This window comes from Macaca nemestrina, chromosome 2, assembly GCF_043159975.1.
Source record: "Macaca nemestrina isolate mMacNem1 chromosome 2, mMacNem.hap1, whole genome shotgun sequence".
Classification (NCBI taxonomy): domain Eukaryota; kingdom Metazoa; phylum Chordata; class Mammalia; order Primates; family Cercopithecidae; genus Macaca; species Macaca nemestrina.
The window spans coordinates 143,164,269-143,178,804 of record NC_092126.1 but is presented as its reverse complement, the minus strand read 5'-3'; the positions used below and the strand labels follow the sequence as shown (position 1 = coordinate 143,178,804).

General features: G+C 42.0%; 1 protein-coding gene across 4 annotated transcripts in view; it reads left to right on the top strand.

Moving 5' to 3' along the window:
- LOC105477621 (sulfatase modifying factor 1) overlaps positions 1-14,536 on the top strand; it is a 114,909-nt gene that overhangs the window by 57,426 nt on the left and 42,947 nt on the right. For all 4 annotated transcript variants that reach the window (XM_071092115.1, XM_011734168.2, XM_071092114.1 and 1 more), the window contains 3 exons: positions 1,209-1,331; positions 2,096-2,210; positions 11,234-11,347. In XM_071092115.1, coding sequence (XP_070948216.1) covers positions 1,209-1,331; positions 2,096-2,210; positions 11,234-11,347 — 352 coding nt within the window. The remainder of the gene's footprint in view (positions 1-1,208; positions 1,332-2,095; positions 2,211-11,233; positions 11,348-14,536) is intronic.

The window sequence follows — 14,536 nt, the reverse complement described above, 5'->3', positions numbered from 1 at the left end:
AAACGTCTTTCAAAGCCTGAGTTGGAAACCTCTGTGCTGAAATTAGTCTTCAAGGTGGAAAGTTATAGGATTCCTGGGCTTCTCAGGTGGACTTGGCTTCTTAGCTCCCAGTTAATATCTGCTTTCCTGAATTTAGTAACAGAGGAAAAAGCTAAGGGAGGAAGGAAAACCCAAAGGGAAATGTATGTTATTCATGCAGTCAACACCAATGGGTCTTCTGAGAAGAGTACATCTCTTGTCTGTGCTGGGAAACAGTGACTGGCACGTGATGGGTACTCAGTAGATGTTTGTTGAAAGAATAAATGGAAGGCCTGGTGTAATTACTGTGGGGAATTGAAAGGTGTATAAGGAATGGACTAGGAATGTGTAGCCCACTTTAAGAAAAGTGAGCAGGGAATTCATCCAAAGCCATCTAGTGCTGGGTGAATAAGTCTATCCCCTTTTTCTGTGTGTGTGTGTGTGTGTGTGTGTGTGTGTGTGTGTGTGTGTGTGTGTTTAAACCAAGCTTCCACACCCTTTATACCCTCAGGAAAAAAAGACTGGCCACCTGTAGAGGAAAATAGAAAGACACAGAATTGAAAGCCAAGGGTCACAGGTTGGGTTCTCTGGAAACAGAGGCTGAGTTGGAGTTTAGGATGCAGAATGGTAGGGCTCCACACCTGTGGAAAGGAGGGGGCCAGAGCAGGACCAGGCAGAGGGAAAAATCAAAGCCACAATGCAGGTCCAACCAAGCTCCAGCCAATACAGGAGCCTCTAGGGTGTATATGGCCCTTAGGTTGAGCCACTATAGGCTGAAATGGCTGGGTCTGTATGCCCCTGCTGTGGTTGGTTAGTCACTGGTGGCTCTGAGATGGCTGTCAGCTCTGCTAAACCCCAAAGGAGCTAGAAGCTTCTGCTGATGGCCCTCCTAGCAGCTGGAGTATCTCTGCATCTGCCATAGCAATGAAATTCTGTGGGAGTCCAAGCCTACAAAGTGAAGAAATGTTTTCAGTCTAGTTCCCAGTGGAACTGTAACCCATTTTGGAGCCTGGGTTGTCAGAAACCTTTGGTGGAGTGTGACAGATGTAGCATGGCTGGGGTTTGACTTCAGGACCAGGATGACCTCAGTGTCACAGATTGAAATGAGGGGGATTATGGGCGCTTTGCTGAAGCCAGTTCCTGCTTCCTGTTCTGTTGCTGCTTTTCATTCTACTTTTGCTGTTCCCCAGGCCGGATCATCCAGTTCTCCATGTCTCCTGGAATGATGCGGTTGCCTACTGCACGTGGGCAGGGAAGCGGCTGCCCACGGAAGCCGAGTGGGAATACAGCTGTCGGGGAGGCCTACACAATAGGTACATAGAGGGTCTCATCTTGCCTGACAATATGTTGATCATTTGAACAAACAAACAACAACAAAAAACTCCATGGAACTTACTTTGGTTAGAAAGTTAGTAACGACAATAATTCTTTTTCTTATTTTTCCACAAAATTACTTAGAAGACACTGCAGAATGGTTCACAAATCTTTTATCGCCCCTAAACCAAGTGTCTGGCCAAGTGGGCTCCCTGCAGCCCCAAAGCAAGTCCTAGCAATTCAACCCCCTTGAGTTACATATCACTGCTTAGAGCTTGGCAGACTGCCTTGCTTTTAGCATTTTCTTATTTTGGGCATCTCCTGAAGCAGCAGTATTTCTCTGCTTCTAGAGCCATGAGACAGAAAACTCATGTTGGGTTCACATCTTCTAGGAAAGGCTCCTTAAAATAGCGCAGGCTTTATAAAAAAGTGTGGTGTGGTGGTGCCTGATCACGCTACCATATAAGTCCAAAGTGAGGTCTACTCTCCCAGCTTTCTATAAGTCCTTCTTTTAGTTTTGTGATTTATTTCAGGCCTCCTGAGTACCTGGGCAAGACTGAGGCTGTTGTGGATGTGACATGAGAAGTTATAAGGAAATTGAAAATAAATCTTGATTAAAAGCTTTATTTATTTATATATATATTTGAAAAGGCTCACTCAGAACAAGTGAGCAATGTTCTCTTTTTCATTGCATCCCTTCTCTTGACTTTAATCCAAAACCTGTGCCTGTTTGACAGGCTGATGCCTATGTCTCTTCTGACAGACTTTTCCCCTGGGGCAACAAACTGCAGCCCAAAGGCCAGCATTATGCCAACATTTGGCAGGGCGAGTTTCCGGTGACCAACACTGGCGAGGACGGCTTCCAAGGAACTGCGCCCGTGAGTAATGAGACCTCTGCAGGAGGGTGGCAGCTGCTGAGAACTGCGGCTCCCAGTAGACATGGGTGAAAGGCATTGCTCATTTTCTGACTCACATGGTGTTCCCTTCGTGTATGCATTCACTGTTGCACGTAGTAAATACTAATAATTAATCAGATGCTCTTTTTGTATAATGGATTTTCTTTTCTAATTCCATAATACTTATTGTAGAATATTTGGAAAAACAAGAAGACTATAAAGGAGAAAGCTAAACTGACCTGGAATTCTACCACCCAGAAATAACCCCTGTTAGTATATCGGTGCATTTCTTCCCCGTTTGTTCTCTGTGTTGATGATGCTAATAATGACTTGTAGTTGTTGAGTGCTTGCAACGTGCCGGGCATTGTGCTAAGGCATTTGCATGAATTGTCTCATTTACTGTCCATTCAACTCTGTAAGGTAGGTACTATTATCCCCATTTTCCAGGTGAGCATTCTGAGGCACAGAGAGGTTAACTAACTTGCACAAGGTTACACAGCTGGAAAGCGGCACAGCTGGAATTTGAACCAGGTCGGTTTGTTTCCAAAGCCCATGCTCTTAACTACCATATTTGCCAGCATATGTGTTTCTGGGGTATATGTATCATATTTTTTTACATATTGCATTTAGGTCAGACTGGATACAGTATTTAAAATCGTACTATTTTAAATAGTTTTAAATTATAGGCAGGGACTATATCAGAAACGTTTCATCTGTCATTAGCAGTATGCCACAAATACATTGTCTTTCAGCAGCTGGGTAACCTATCATATAAATAAGCCCCAATGTATTTATCAGAAACAGGTTATTTCTGTTTTTGTTTTTGTTCCTACAGTGAATATCTTGTACATAAATATTAACCTACATCTTTGATGATTTTTGAAAGATAGATTCCCAGCAGTGAAATAATTCAGTCAAAGGCTAGAAAACTTTCTTTTTTTTTTTTTTTTTTTTTTTAATTTTTTTTGAGATGGAGTCTCACTCTGTCGTCCGGGCTGGAGTGCAGTGGCCGGATCTCAGCTCACTGCAAGCTCCGCCTCCTGGGTTCACGCCATTCTCCTGCCTCAGCCTCCCGAGTAGCTGGGACTACAGGCGCCCGCCACCTCGCCCAGATGGTCTCGATCTCCTGACCTTGTGATCCGCCCGTCTCGGCCTCCCAAAGTGCTGGGATTATAGGCGTGAGCCACCGCGCCCGGCCTAGAAAACTTTCTTGGTAAGAGTTTCAGATATATGGCCAAATTGTTTTCCAGAACGCTTGGGCCATGTTTTCCTCTGTGGATGTATAAGAGTTCTTTTCTCACCGTTCTTTTGTTGGCATAATCATATACTCATAAAGCCATGACTTAGTCTTAGTCCCTTTGTGCTGCTATAAGAAAATACCACAGACTGGATAATTTGTAAACAACAGAAATTTATTTCTCACAATTCTGGAGGCTGGGAAGTCCAAGACCAAGGCACTAGCATGATTGATGTTGGCTGCATCCACCAGAAGGAACTCTCCTGGCAGAAGGCAGAAGAAGGGCAAAAGAGCACTCACTTCAACCTTGAGCCATTTTATTTGCTTAATTATCTATCTATTTATTTATTTAGTTTTGAAACGGAGTCTCACTCTGTCACCCAGGCTGTAGTGCAGTGATGTAATCTTGGGTCACTGCAACCTCTGTCTCCTGGGTTCAAGCAATTCTCCCATTTCAACCTCCCAAGTAGCTGGGATGACAGGTGCACACCACCATGCCTGGCTAATTTTTTTGTTTTTATTAGAGACAGGGTTTCACCATGTTGGCCAGGCTGGTCTTGAATTGCTGACTTCAGGTGATCCTCCTGCCTCAGCCGCCCAAAGTGTTGGGATTATAGGCATGAGCCACTGCACCCAGCTCTTTGATGATTTTTTAAAGATAGATTCCCAGCAGTAAAATAATTGAGTCAAAGGTTAGAAAACTTTCTTGGGAAGAGTTTCAGATATATGGTTGAATTATTTTGCAGAACACTTGGGGCATGGTTTCCTCTATGGGTGTACAAGAGTTCCTTTCTCACCGTCCTTTTGTTGGCATAATCATACACTCATAAAGCCGTGTTAAAGAGTGTCTTAGTCCCATTGTGCTGCTGTAACAAAATACCACAGACTGGATAATTTATAAACAACAGACATTTATTTCTTACAGTTCTGGAGGCTGGGAAGTCCAAGACCAAGGCACCAGTATGATTGGGTTGACTGTATCTGCCAAAGGGGACTAACGCTGTGTCCTCACCTGGCAGAAGGCAGAAGAAAGACAAAAGAGCACTCCCTTCAACCTTGAGCTCTTTTATAATGGTGCTATTCCCACTCGCGAGGGAGGAGCCCTCATGATTTTGTCACACCCTCAGAGGCCATACTTGCATTGAGGATTAAGTTAATCCCCAATGGGGCACAGTGGTTCACGTGTATAATCCCAGCACTTTGGGAGGCCGAGGCAGGTGTATTACTTGAGGTCAGGAGTTTGAGACCAGCCTGGCCAACACGGCAAACCCCTGTCTTTTGTAATAATACAAAAATTAGTCAGGCGTGGTGGCAGGCACCTGTAATCCCAGCTACTCCGGAGGCTAAGGCAGGAGAATCACTTGAACCCAGGAGGCGGAGGTTGCAGCGAGCCGAGATTGTGCCACTGCACTCCAGCCTGGGTGACAGACCAAGACTCTGTCTCAAAACAAACAAACAAACAAAAACAACAACAACAAAAAATCAAGTTAATTCTGTTGCATTGGGGATTAAGTCTCAGTATGAATTTTCGAGGGGACACCATTATTCACAGCATAGCAAACACATTTTTATTTTTTCTTAACACTGTGAGAAAGGAAATCTTGTGGTGGAGAAATAGCCCTTTACTAGGTTTGTTGTTACAGAGACTAATTTTCTTCCAACAACCCTTCTAACAGTAGTCATTTAAAAAAATATTTGTCTTTTTGTTTCATGCAGTAATTGTTCTTCCAAAAATTTATTTCTTTTTCGTTTCCTTTTTTTGAGACGGAGTTGCACTTTTGTTGCCCAGGCTGCAGCGCAGTGGCACGATCTTGGCTCACGGAAACCTCCACCTCCCAGGTTCAAGCGATTCTTCCACCTCAGCCTCCCAAGTAGCTGGGATTACAGGCACCTGCCACCAAGCCCGGCTAATTTTTTGTATCTTTAGTAGAGATGGGATTTCATTGTCTTGGCCAGGCTGGTCTCAAACTCCTGACCTCAGGTGATCCACCTGCCTTGGCCTCCCAAAGTGCAGGGATCAAAATTTATTTCTAAGTGTGACACAGACAAGCTATTGGAAACATCACCAAGTGATTCCAAGATTTAAACTGAAAAACTAAACAAGCAATAGAGAAAGAACAAGAGATTTTTAGAAAAGATGAAGAACAAAGAGGCACTTGACCTAACAGAAATGAAAGATTATTTTTAGCTATAGTAGTTAAAACATTATAGTTGTGGCCCAGGCACGATGGCTCATACCTGTAATCCCAGCACTTTGGGAGGCTGAGGCTGGTTGATCACCTGAGGTCAGGAGTTCAAGACCAGCCTGGCCAACGTGATGAAACCCTGCCTCTAGTAATAATGTAAAAATTAACCAGGCATTGTGGCGGGCACCTGTAATCTCAGCTATGTCGGAGACTGAGGTAAGAGAATTGTCTGAACCCTGGAGGTGGAGGTTGCAGTGAGCCAAGATTGCACTACTGCACTCTAACTTGGGCTTCAGAGTGAGATTCTGTATCGAATGAATGAATGAATGAATGAATGAATGAATGAATAAATAAATAAAGCATTATTCTTCTTAGGGTGGAATTAATATAAGAAACAAAATACTGCATGAGAGTATTTGTCCCTTAAATAAGTATATGAGTGCATATGTGTATAAAATTCCATGTATGTGAGTTGCATATGTAATAAACCAACACAAACTCATGGGAAATGGATGCATTATTTGGTAGCGGCAAATGACTTATCAAACCTAGTAGCTGTTTCCTCTGATGTTTCCCTTAGAATGAACTACTATTGCAGGTGAATCATTTTATTAGAAAAAGTGACTGATTAGAGGTCTTGGGAAAAAAATGATCTCAACCTTTTCTCAAACTTTAAATGGGTAGGAAGCCCGGCTTGCTGGTATAGAGCTGGGTGTGGAATGAAGGTGCCCAGCGAGCTACTTTTGGTTCAGCAGAAGTGGTACTGCAGGATGCACAGAATGTCAGTGAAGGTACCTGCTGTGGATGCTCATTAGACACCAGGAAAGGTATTGGTTGTTACAGACAGCAGGACAGTAGCCATTAAAGTCAGAATCTGCTAAGGAGTGTATAACAACTGACCTGTGGATGCATCTGACCCTGAAAATGGATGGCACTGGGCCACCAGGCCCATATTCGGCCTTCTTAGGCAGTGGACACACTAGAGACGCTGGCAGGAAAAGGGCCTTAGCCGCCTGGATCCCCCTCATGCATGCCGGGGTGTGACAAGCAAGGCAGCTGCAGTACAGCTTGAAGCCTAGGTATGGGCCTGGGTGGAGCTGTAGATGCAATTCTTAGTTGTCCTAGTAGCAAATATTCAAATAAGCGCTTTGAAAGCCAAAGAGCAGGAGGGTCCATGTGATCAGCAGTTGAACAGGATCAGTTGGTCCTGAAAGATAGGTGAGCTCTGTTCCAAAGACACCGGCGATGGCCTTTTTGGCCCTCATTTGGACAAGACCGTGATAATCATTTCTTTTCTTTTTCTTTTTCTTTTTTTTGAGGTGGAGTCTTACTCTTGCCGAGGCTAGAGTGCAATGGCGTGATCTTGGCTCACTCCAGTCTCTGCCTCCTGGGTTCAATCGATTATCCTGTCTCAGCCTCCTGAGTAGCTGGGATTACAGGTGCACGCTGCCACGCCTGGCTGACTTTTTTTGTGTTTTAGTGTGTTTCCCAGTCTGGTCTCCGAATCCTGAGCTCAGGCAATCCACCTGCCTCGGCCTCCCAAAGTGCTGAGATTACAGGCGTGAGCCACTGCGCCTGGCCTGTGATAAGCATTTTTGATGAACCAAACAAATGATATAAGTGCCTGTTCATTTTAGCAAAAGGCCATGACAAGGTTTTCTTGGACAGTTATGCATATTTGACAGCACTTGCAGCTACAGAGTTTCTTTTCTATTTAATTACATGAGCTACCAAGGAATATAGAGCCATTTACTCTTTTAAAATCAGTGTACCTTTTCAAAAAACACGTTGTTCAGTATGAAATAAGGACACTCTACAGATGTTTAGAATTGGAATATTTAACTGGAAGTTCAGCATATGTGTAGGAAATTAACCTGAAGAAGTTGCCATGGAAGTTACTAAAACAAATTAGAACATTTACTGGGAGTCCTAAAGGAACCAATTTGACAAACAGGACTAAAGGAAAAAGCAAGCAAGCCAGCCAGAGAGACAGCTGCCATCTGTGTTTAGAATGAGACTTAATGAGATCTCTATCTTATGGAAATCGTTTACACGTAGTATCTCAAGTCCACCTAAGCTGCTCTTTTGTATCCACATGCTCTGGTCAATTGGAGCAGGAATTTAACTTTGATGATGAAATGGACTACAGGGAAATAGCTTCCTGACCTGATATTTCATGTATTTATTATTTCAGGTCTGATTTTATTTATTTGAGACAGGATCCTGTTCTGTTGCCCAGGCTGGAATGCAGTGGCATGATCACAGCTTGCTGCAACCTCAGCCTCCTGGGCTCAAGTGATTCTACAACCCCAGCCTCCCAAGTAGCTGGGACTACAGGTGCACACCACCATGCCCAGTTAATTTAAAAATTTTGGTGGGGCAAGGCACAGTGGCTCATGCCTGTAATCCCAGCCCTTTGGGAGGCCGAGGCAGGTGGATTGCCTGAACTCAGGATTTGGAGACCAGATGGGAAATGCAGTGAAACCCCGTCTCTACTAAAATACAAAAAAATTAGCCGGGCGTGGCAGCGTGCACCTATAATCCCAGCTACTCAGGAGACTGAGGCAGGAGAATCACTTGAACCCAGGAGGCAGAGATTGCAGTGAGCTGAGATCAGGCCACTGCACTCCAGCCTGGGTGACAGAGACTCCATCTCTAAAAAAAATATATATTTTTTTTTATGGAGGTGGGGTCTCATTGTGTTTCCTAGGTTGGTCTTGAACTCCTGGCCTCAAGCTATCCTTCTTCCTCAGCTTCCCAAAGTGCTGGGATTACTGGCATGAGCCACCAGACCCAGCTAGATCTGATTTTATACTGAGCAAACTATTTTGACCCCAGTGAGCCTAAAGAATTTACATTTTGCTATGCTGCTTGTTACACAATGATTAGTTTTGGCTTTAATGCATATCAGCTCATTCATCTGAAAATGTGCCAGGAGTATTCTCATATACATTTGTTTGCTTTTGAGGCTCCTGAGAGGAAGCTTTAGTTAGTGGATTGGTTTAACAGCAGGCAGTTAAAATTTTTATTTTCCTTAGTGGTATACTCATGTATGGTAATTTTAGGGGTGGTGACCTCCACATTCTACCTCACTTAAACATCCAATTATTTAAGGTGGGTAAAGAAAAAAATACCCAAACCCTTGAGTAGGTACTATTATTTTTCCCATTTTACAGACAAAATATAGGTTAAGTTACTTAACCCATATAGGTTAAGTTGCTTGCCTAATGTTAGCTGTTAACTGTTGGTGTCACTGGGTCTGGTGCCTCATGCTTATAATCCCAGCACTTCGAGAGGCTGAGACAAGAGGTTTGTTTGAACCTAGGAGTTCAAGACCAGCCTGGGCAACATGGGGAGACCCCATCTCTATAAAAAATTCCAAAAATTAGTTGGGTGTGGTCGTGCACACTTGTGGTCCCAGCTACTCAGGAGGCTGAGCTGGGAGGATCGCTTGAGCTTGGGAAGTTGAGGCTGCGGTGAACTGTGATCGCATCACTGTACTCCCGTCTGGGTGACAGAGCAAGACCCTATCTAAAAAAAAAAAAAAAAAAATAGTGTTGGTGCACAGATAGGACCTCAGGCAGACGGATTTGAGAGCACTTCCACCTGTGCTCTTTGAGTCTGGAAAATGATTCCTTCCTCCAGCATGTGTTTCATCTGTTTTTGTTTGTTTGTTTGAGATGTAATCTCGCTGTGTCACCCAGCCTGGACTGCAGTGGTGCCATCTTGACTCACTGCAACCTCCGCCTCCTGGGTTCAAGCAATTCTCCTACCTCAGCCTCCTGAGTAGCTGGGATTACAGGCATGGGCCATGCACCTGCCTGGCTAATTTTTTTGTATTTTTAGTAGAGACAGGGTTTCACCATGTTGGCCAGGCTAGTCTTGAACTCCTAACCCCAGGTGATCCACTCACCTTGACCTCTCAAAGTGCTAGGATTACAGGCACGAGCCACTGTACCTGGCATGTTTCATCTTTTAACTGCACTTGCTCCCCTGGCTCCTTTCCTTTTCTTCCTAAAATAACTGAATTTCTTCTTTTCCTTCCTACTCCTTCCAGCTATTACTCTACCAGGTTTTTTTGGATCCTCTCCAAATTGTTGAAAAAGTTGTTTATGTCTGTGGCCTCTTCTTTCTCTTTTGAACTCTGAGCCCTATTCGAAATCTGCCCACACAGCTCTACTTTTGTAAAGGAGAATGCCTTCAGCCAGAAATTTCTCCCTCTTGTGAATTTCTCTGACATTTTATTTCCCTCTCTTACCCTACTCATCCCATTCTGCCTTTCAGAATTGGATTTTGAGTTTTGGGCATATTCTTTTTTTCTCCCTCATTAAACTAGTTGAGGTCATTCATTATTTGTCATTGAAGCCTTCCCTGTCTTTAGTCACTGTGCATGGAATTACTGAATGAACCAATGAATAAGTACTGCTGTTTCCATAATGATTGCTGATTTTGGAAGCAGTGTGGTGAGAATTTTCAGCTTTCCAACTCATCCAGATTAAGTTCTTTTCACACTAGCTTCGTGACTTTGATTGGAGTGCTCTGAATTGCCCAAGCATCAGATGCTTCCATATTCATGTGTAGATGTGAAACCATCTGAAGCCACATGGAATGAATTTTAGTTTATTCATTCCTTCCATTCTACTTCATTTAGTATGGAAAAAGCATGGATTTACAAAAAGATTGTTAAACCCCCAAGGATTACTTGATATATGTATATATATTTTTCATTTTAAAAATGAAATTTTCCTTTATGTTTGAGAATTTCCATTTTAAAATGTTGAGAAAAATGTTAAGCCATTAAGCCAGCAAAACTTTCTGCATTTACTATTGTTCAGTTAGATTTTTTTTTTTTCTCTTGCTCTCCCCGCTTTTATAAAAACTCTACACTTTGGTCCCGTGTTTGTGACAGTATTATGTGGCAGACTGTCTGACCTGCCTTTGAAATGTATAATTTTCTGCTGAAGAATACATACACTTTGCCTGAGACTCAGGTTTCAGAGACTGAAAACCCTCTATTACCAATATAGTTGATAATGAATTCACATTTTCTTTATAAAAACAAATCCCCTTAAGTTTTGAGGCTTAAGATAAGATGATGAGTTGGCAGAAACTTGTGGAGAGGACAGAGCTGACTGACTTGGGGTCTCTCAGTGCTGAAAGACATTTTGTGGCCAGGAAAGTTGAGCTCTGATGGCAAGACTCATATTGGGTCCAATGGGATTTTCCTGTGAATGATTTTGAAAGTCTAAGTATCTTCTATCCTCCCCCTACTCACCCAATGTTTGATACAAATTTTTAATTTATGATAATATTAGTAACTCTATTAGGAATAATTTATCTGACTTTCATGCCATTTAATATGAACTCTCTTTAGGTTTCTGAATTCTCTAAGAGCTCAAAGCCAAAAAAAAAAAAAAATGCCCCTTTCTTTGTCTTTATGTTGGCCGAATTGTACTTTGACTATTGGAATAAAAATCAGTATTCATACTCTGAAATTAAAGCTCTTGTTGCATTTCTGCACTGAAGACTTTTTGTAAACCAGGTGAATAGTTTGACAGCATTTTTCCTTTCTTTATTTTTAGGTTGATGCCTTCCCTCCCAATGGTTATGGCTTATACAACATAGTGGGGAACGCGTGGGAATGGACTTCAGACTGGTGGACCGTTCATCATTCTGTTGAAGAAACGCTTAACCCGGTGAGTATTATTCGCAGAGCATGTATCTTGGAATGGTAGCATCTGTCCTCTGGGCAGTCTGCAGCCAGACTTTCATGTATTTCCAAAGGGTATTTCCATACTCTGGAAATTAATCTTGGGATTTCCCTAAAGGGGCGTTAAGCACATGTTTCTTATTTCAACCTTAGAGCATTTTGTAAAAATGTCTGTGAGCATCTTATCTTTTCCAGGATTGTGATGGTGATAACTATTTGAGGAAATCTGCCTATAACTTTAGAAATTGTATTCAGTCTCGTAAATTTGATCAAAGCGTGATATATAAATAATTATAAAGTTTATTACTGTTTTATTATTAACTATTAAGATCTGTTAGATGGTATTTATCATGCCTCTAGTTGCCTGAGTTCTGATGGGTTGAAATTTTGATTCAGCAGCATTGTTTGGAGAGAATGAGAAAGGGTGTTTTCTGGTTAAATGTTGAAGCAGGAAGTTGTGTCATTTAGTGATTAATTCCTGAACCTCTTAGTATGTCAGGTCAAGGCACCTTATACCTTGGGAACAGAAGACAATCATGTTTGTCTCAGTTTTACTTATTCTGGCATGTGAAAAAAGTTGAATGCAAATAGTATACTACCCTGCCTCTAAAACCAAACTATCCCAGCAGAATGTATACAAATTGAGACACTACATGGGCATGTGTGTGGAAAGTGCTTCCTTTAAAAAGAACATCTCTGAATATTTTTTATGGTGTGAACAGATTGGGGGGAAAATATCATGCAAAATCCTATCTCTAGCAAAGTAGCCATTCATAAGTCAGTTCCAGGAATGTATATTTATAACCAAACTAGCTAGACTGGGTACTTGATGTGCTTAATTTTAAACCTGAACCTTTTGAAAAGACTCAAAGGGTAATGATAAAGAAAATTAATTCTTAAGTATTTTCTCAATATAGGATTATAGAGCAATTGAAGAAATAGTCAGACTCTGCCTGAGGTTCATTTTTCAGAATATGGGAATAAAGTTGTTTGATATGCTTAATTTTTCTTCACAGAATAACACATGGGCTGCTCATGAATAATCTAGAGAAACAGATCTACTTTTGGGGGGGGTGCAGATAAAAAAGCTGAGTTCTTCAGAAACTGTCATCCCTCCTCAGTTTCTTTTAATTTCCAGCAGGGCTGGTGGAAGTAGTGGTCAAAATGAAAATAAGGTTGTAAAATTTTAGGTGGGTTTGTGGTTGGGAGATGTCATTCTCTACTGGCAAGATGTGACTTGGCATTTGCTGTCAGAATCAGAAGTAGAATTTTTTTCCTCTCAGATAAAAGCATCTGCATGCTTGGAAGGGGGTGCACAAGGCCTTAGAATGCTGGCAAGTTGTGAATGTATCTATCTGACCATCTGGTGTGGAGCTGAGTGCTTGTTAGCTTTCAGTTTTAGAACTACTTGTGTTTCTTCTAAGGATTTACAGAAAAATTCACATTTTTCTTTTTACCAATCCCAGGCTTTATCCTGGATGTTGCCCTTGCTCTAATGAAATTGTTCTCATTTTAGGTTTCTCTTTGTCCTAGTGGCCTCCTTTGCTTCCTCATTTGACTGGGATATAATTTAGCAGTTTTGAGAACTAAACCCCAAATCCTTAGACAATTCATACTCTGTAATTCAGGTCTTTACAGCTATTCTTCATTGCCAGCAGAAAAGCCATGATCATCCCTTATCTGGGTTACTGCAGCAGCCTCCCAGAGGGCTCCCTTGCCTTCCCTCTCTTTGTCATATTGAGACTAGACTGATCTATATAGAGAGCAAGTCACATGCGGTCACTCCGCTGTTTAAAATCCTTTAATGCCTTCTTATTACCTGAAGAATAAAGTGTAAAATATTTTTTAAAAACTTATTACTTTTATCTTTTTATTATTATTATTATTATTTTTTGGAGAGAGAGTCTCGCTCTATCCCTCAGGCTGGAGTGCAGTGGTGTGATCTCAGCTCACTGCAGCCTCTGCCTCCCATGTTCAAGTGATTCTCATGACTCAGCCTTCCAAGTAGCTGGGATTACAGGTGCCCACCACCACACCCAGCTAATTTTTGTATTTTTAGTAGAAATGGGGTTTTGCCATGTTGGCCAGACTGGTCTTAAACTCCTGACCTCAGGTGATCTGCCCGCCTTGGCCCCCCAAAGTTCTGGGATTACAGGTGTGTGAACCACCATGCCAGGTCTTATTACTTTTATTTTTAATTTTTGTGGAGATGGGGTCTTGCTCTGTTACACAGGCTGGTCTTGAACTCCCGGCCTCAAGCAATCCTCCCGCCTTGGCCTCCTAAAGTGCTGGGAGTACAGATGTGGGACACTGCACCTGGCTGATTAAGTATAAATTCTTGCACATGACTTCTGAAGGCTAACATAATTTAACCCTCGCTGATCTCTCTAGCCACATCTTTTTTTTTCTTTTTTAAACAGTTAATTATGAAATGTTACAAAAATTCAGAATAGTACAGAAAATAGTATAATAGATAACTGTGTACCTACTATATAATGTTAATAGTTTACTGTGTTTACTTTCTGTCTCTTTTAGCCAAAGAAAAAGAATAAAAACTGTTCTTCTCATCAGTGCTTGATATCATCGGTATGTTTTATTTAAGCTGCTCTGGTCAGTGTGCAGGGCTATTTCACTGTGTTTTTCAGTCATCATTTTTTAAACTTTGTCTGATAACTCTGATATCTGGCCACCAGGTTGATCTGTTTCTGTTGTTCTTGGCTTTCAGTCACATCTTTTTCTCTCACATGCCTGGTTAGTTTTGACTGAGTGTCAGACATTTTATGTGAAAATTTGTGGAGGTAATTTGAGATCTAGATAGTGTGATGTGTCTCTGGAGAGGATTTACCTTTGCTTCTAGAAACTTCTATTTCAGATTAGCTTTAATCTAGTCAGGAATTGAGATGATTTGAAGCAGAGCTTCAGACCCTGTAATGGCCGGACTATTCCAAGTTCCCCCTGGGTATGGTTCTTCCGGGTGCCAGCCAAAAGTCTAGGGGTTTTACCATAGATCCTCCACCTTGGAGGGCCTTGAACTCCAATGTTTTATTTCCTCAGGCCATGAGTCTATTGAAAGTTCTGCTCAGCTTCTCAGCCTTACATCTGCCATTTGAGGCAGTAGATCTCTAAGGACAACAGTTTCACCTCTCTAGGATTTGAGCCCTGCAATTCTTCACAG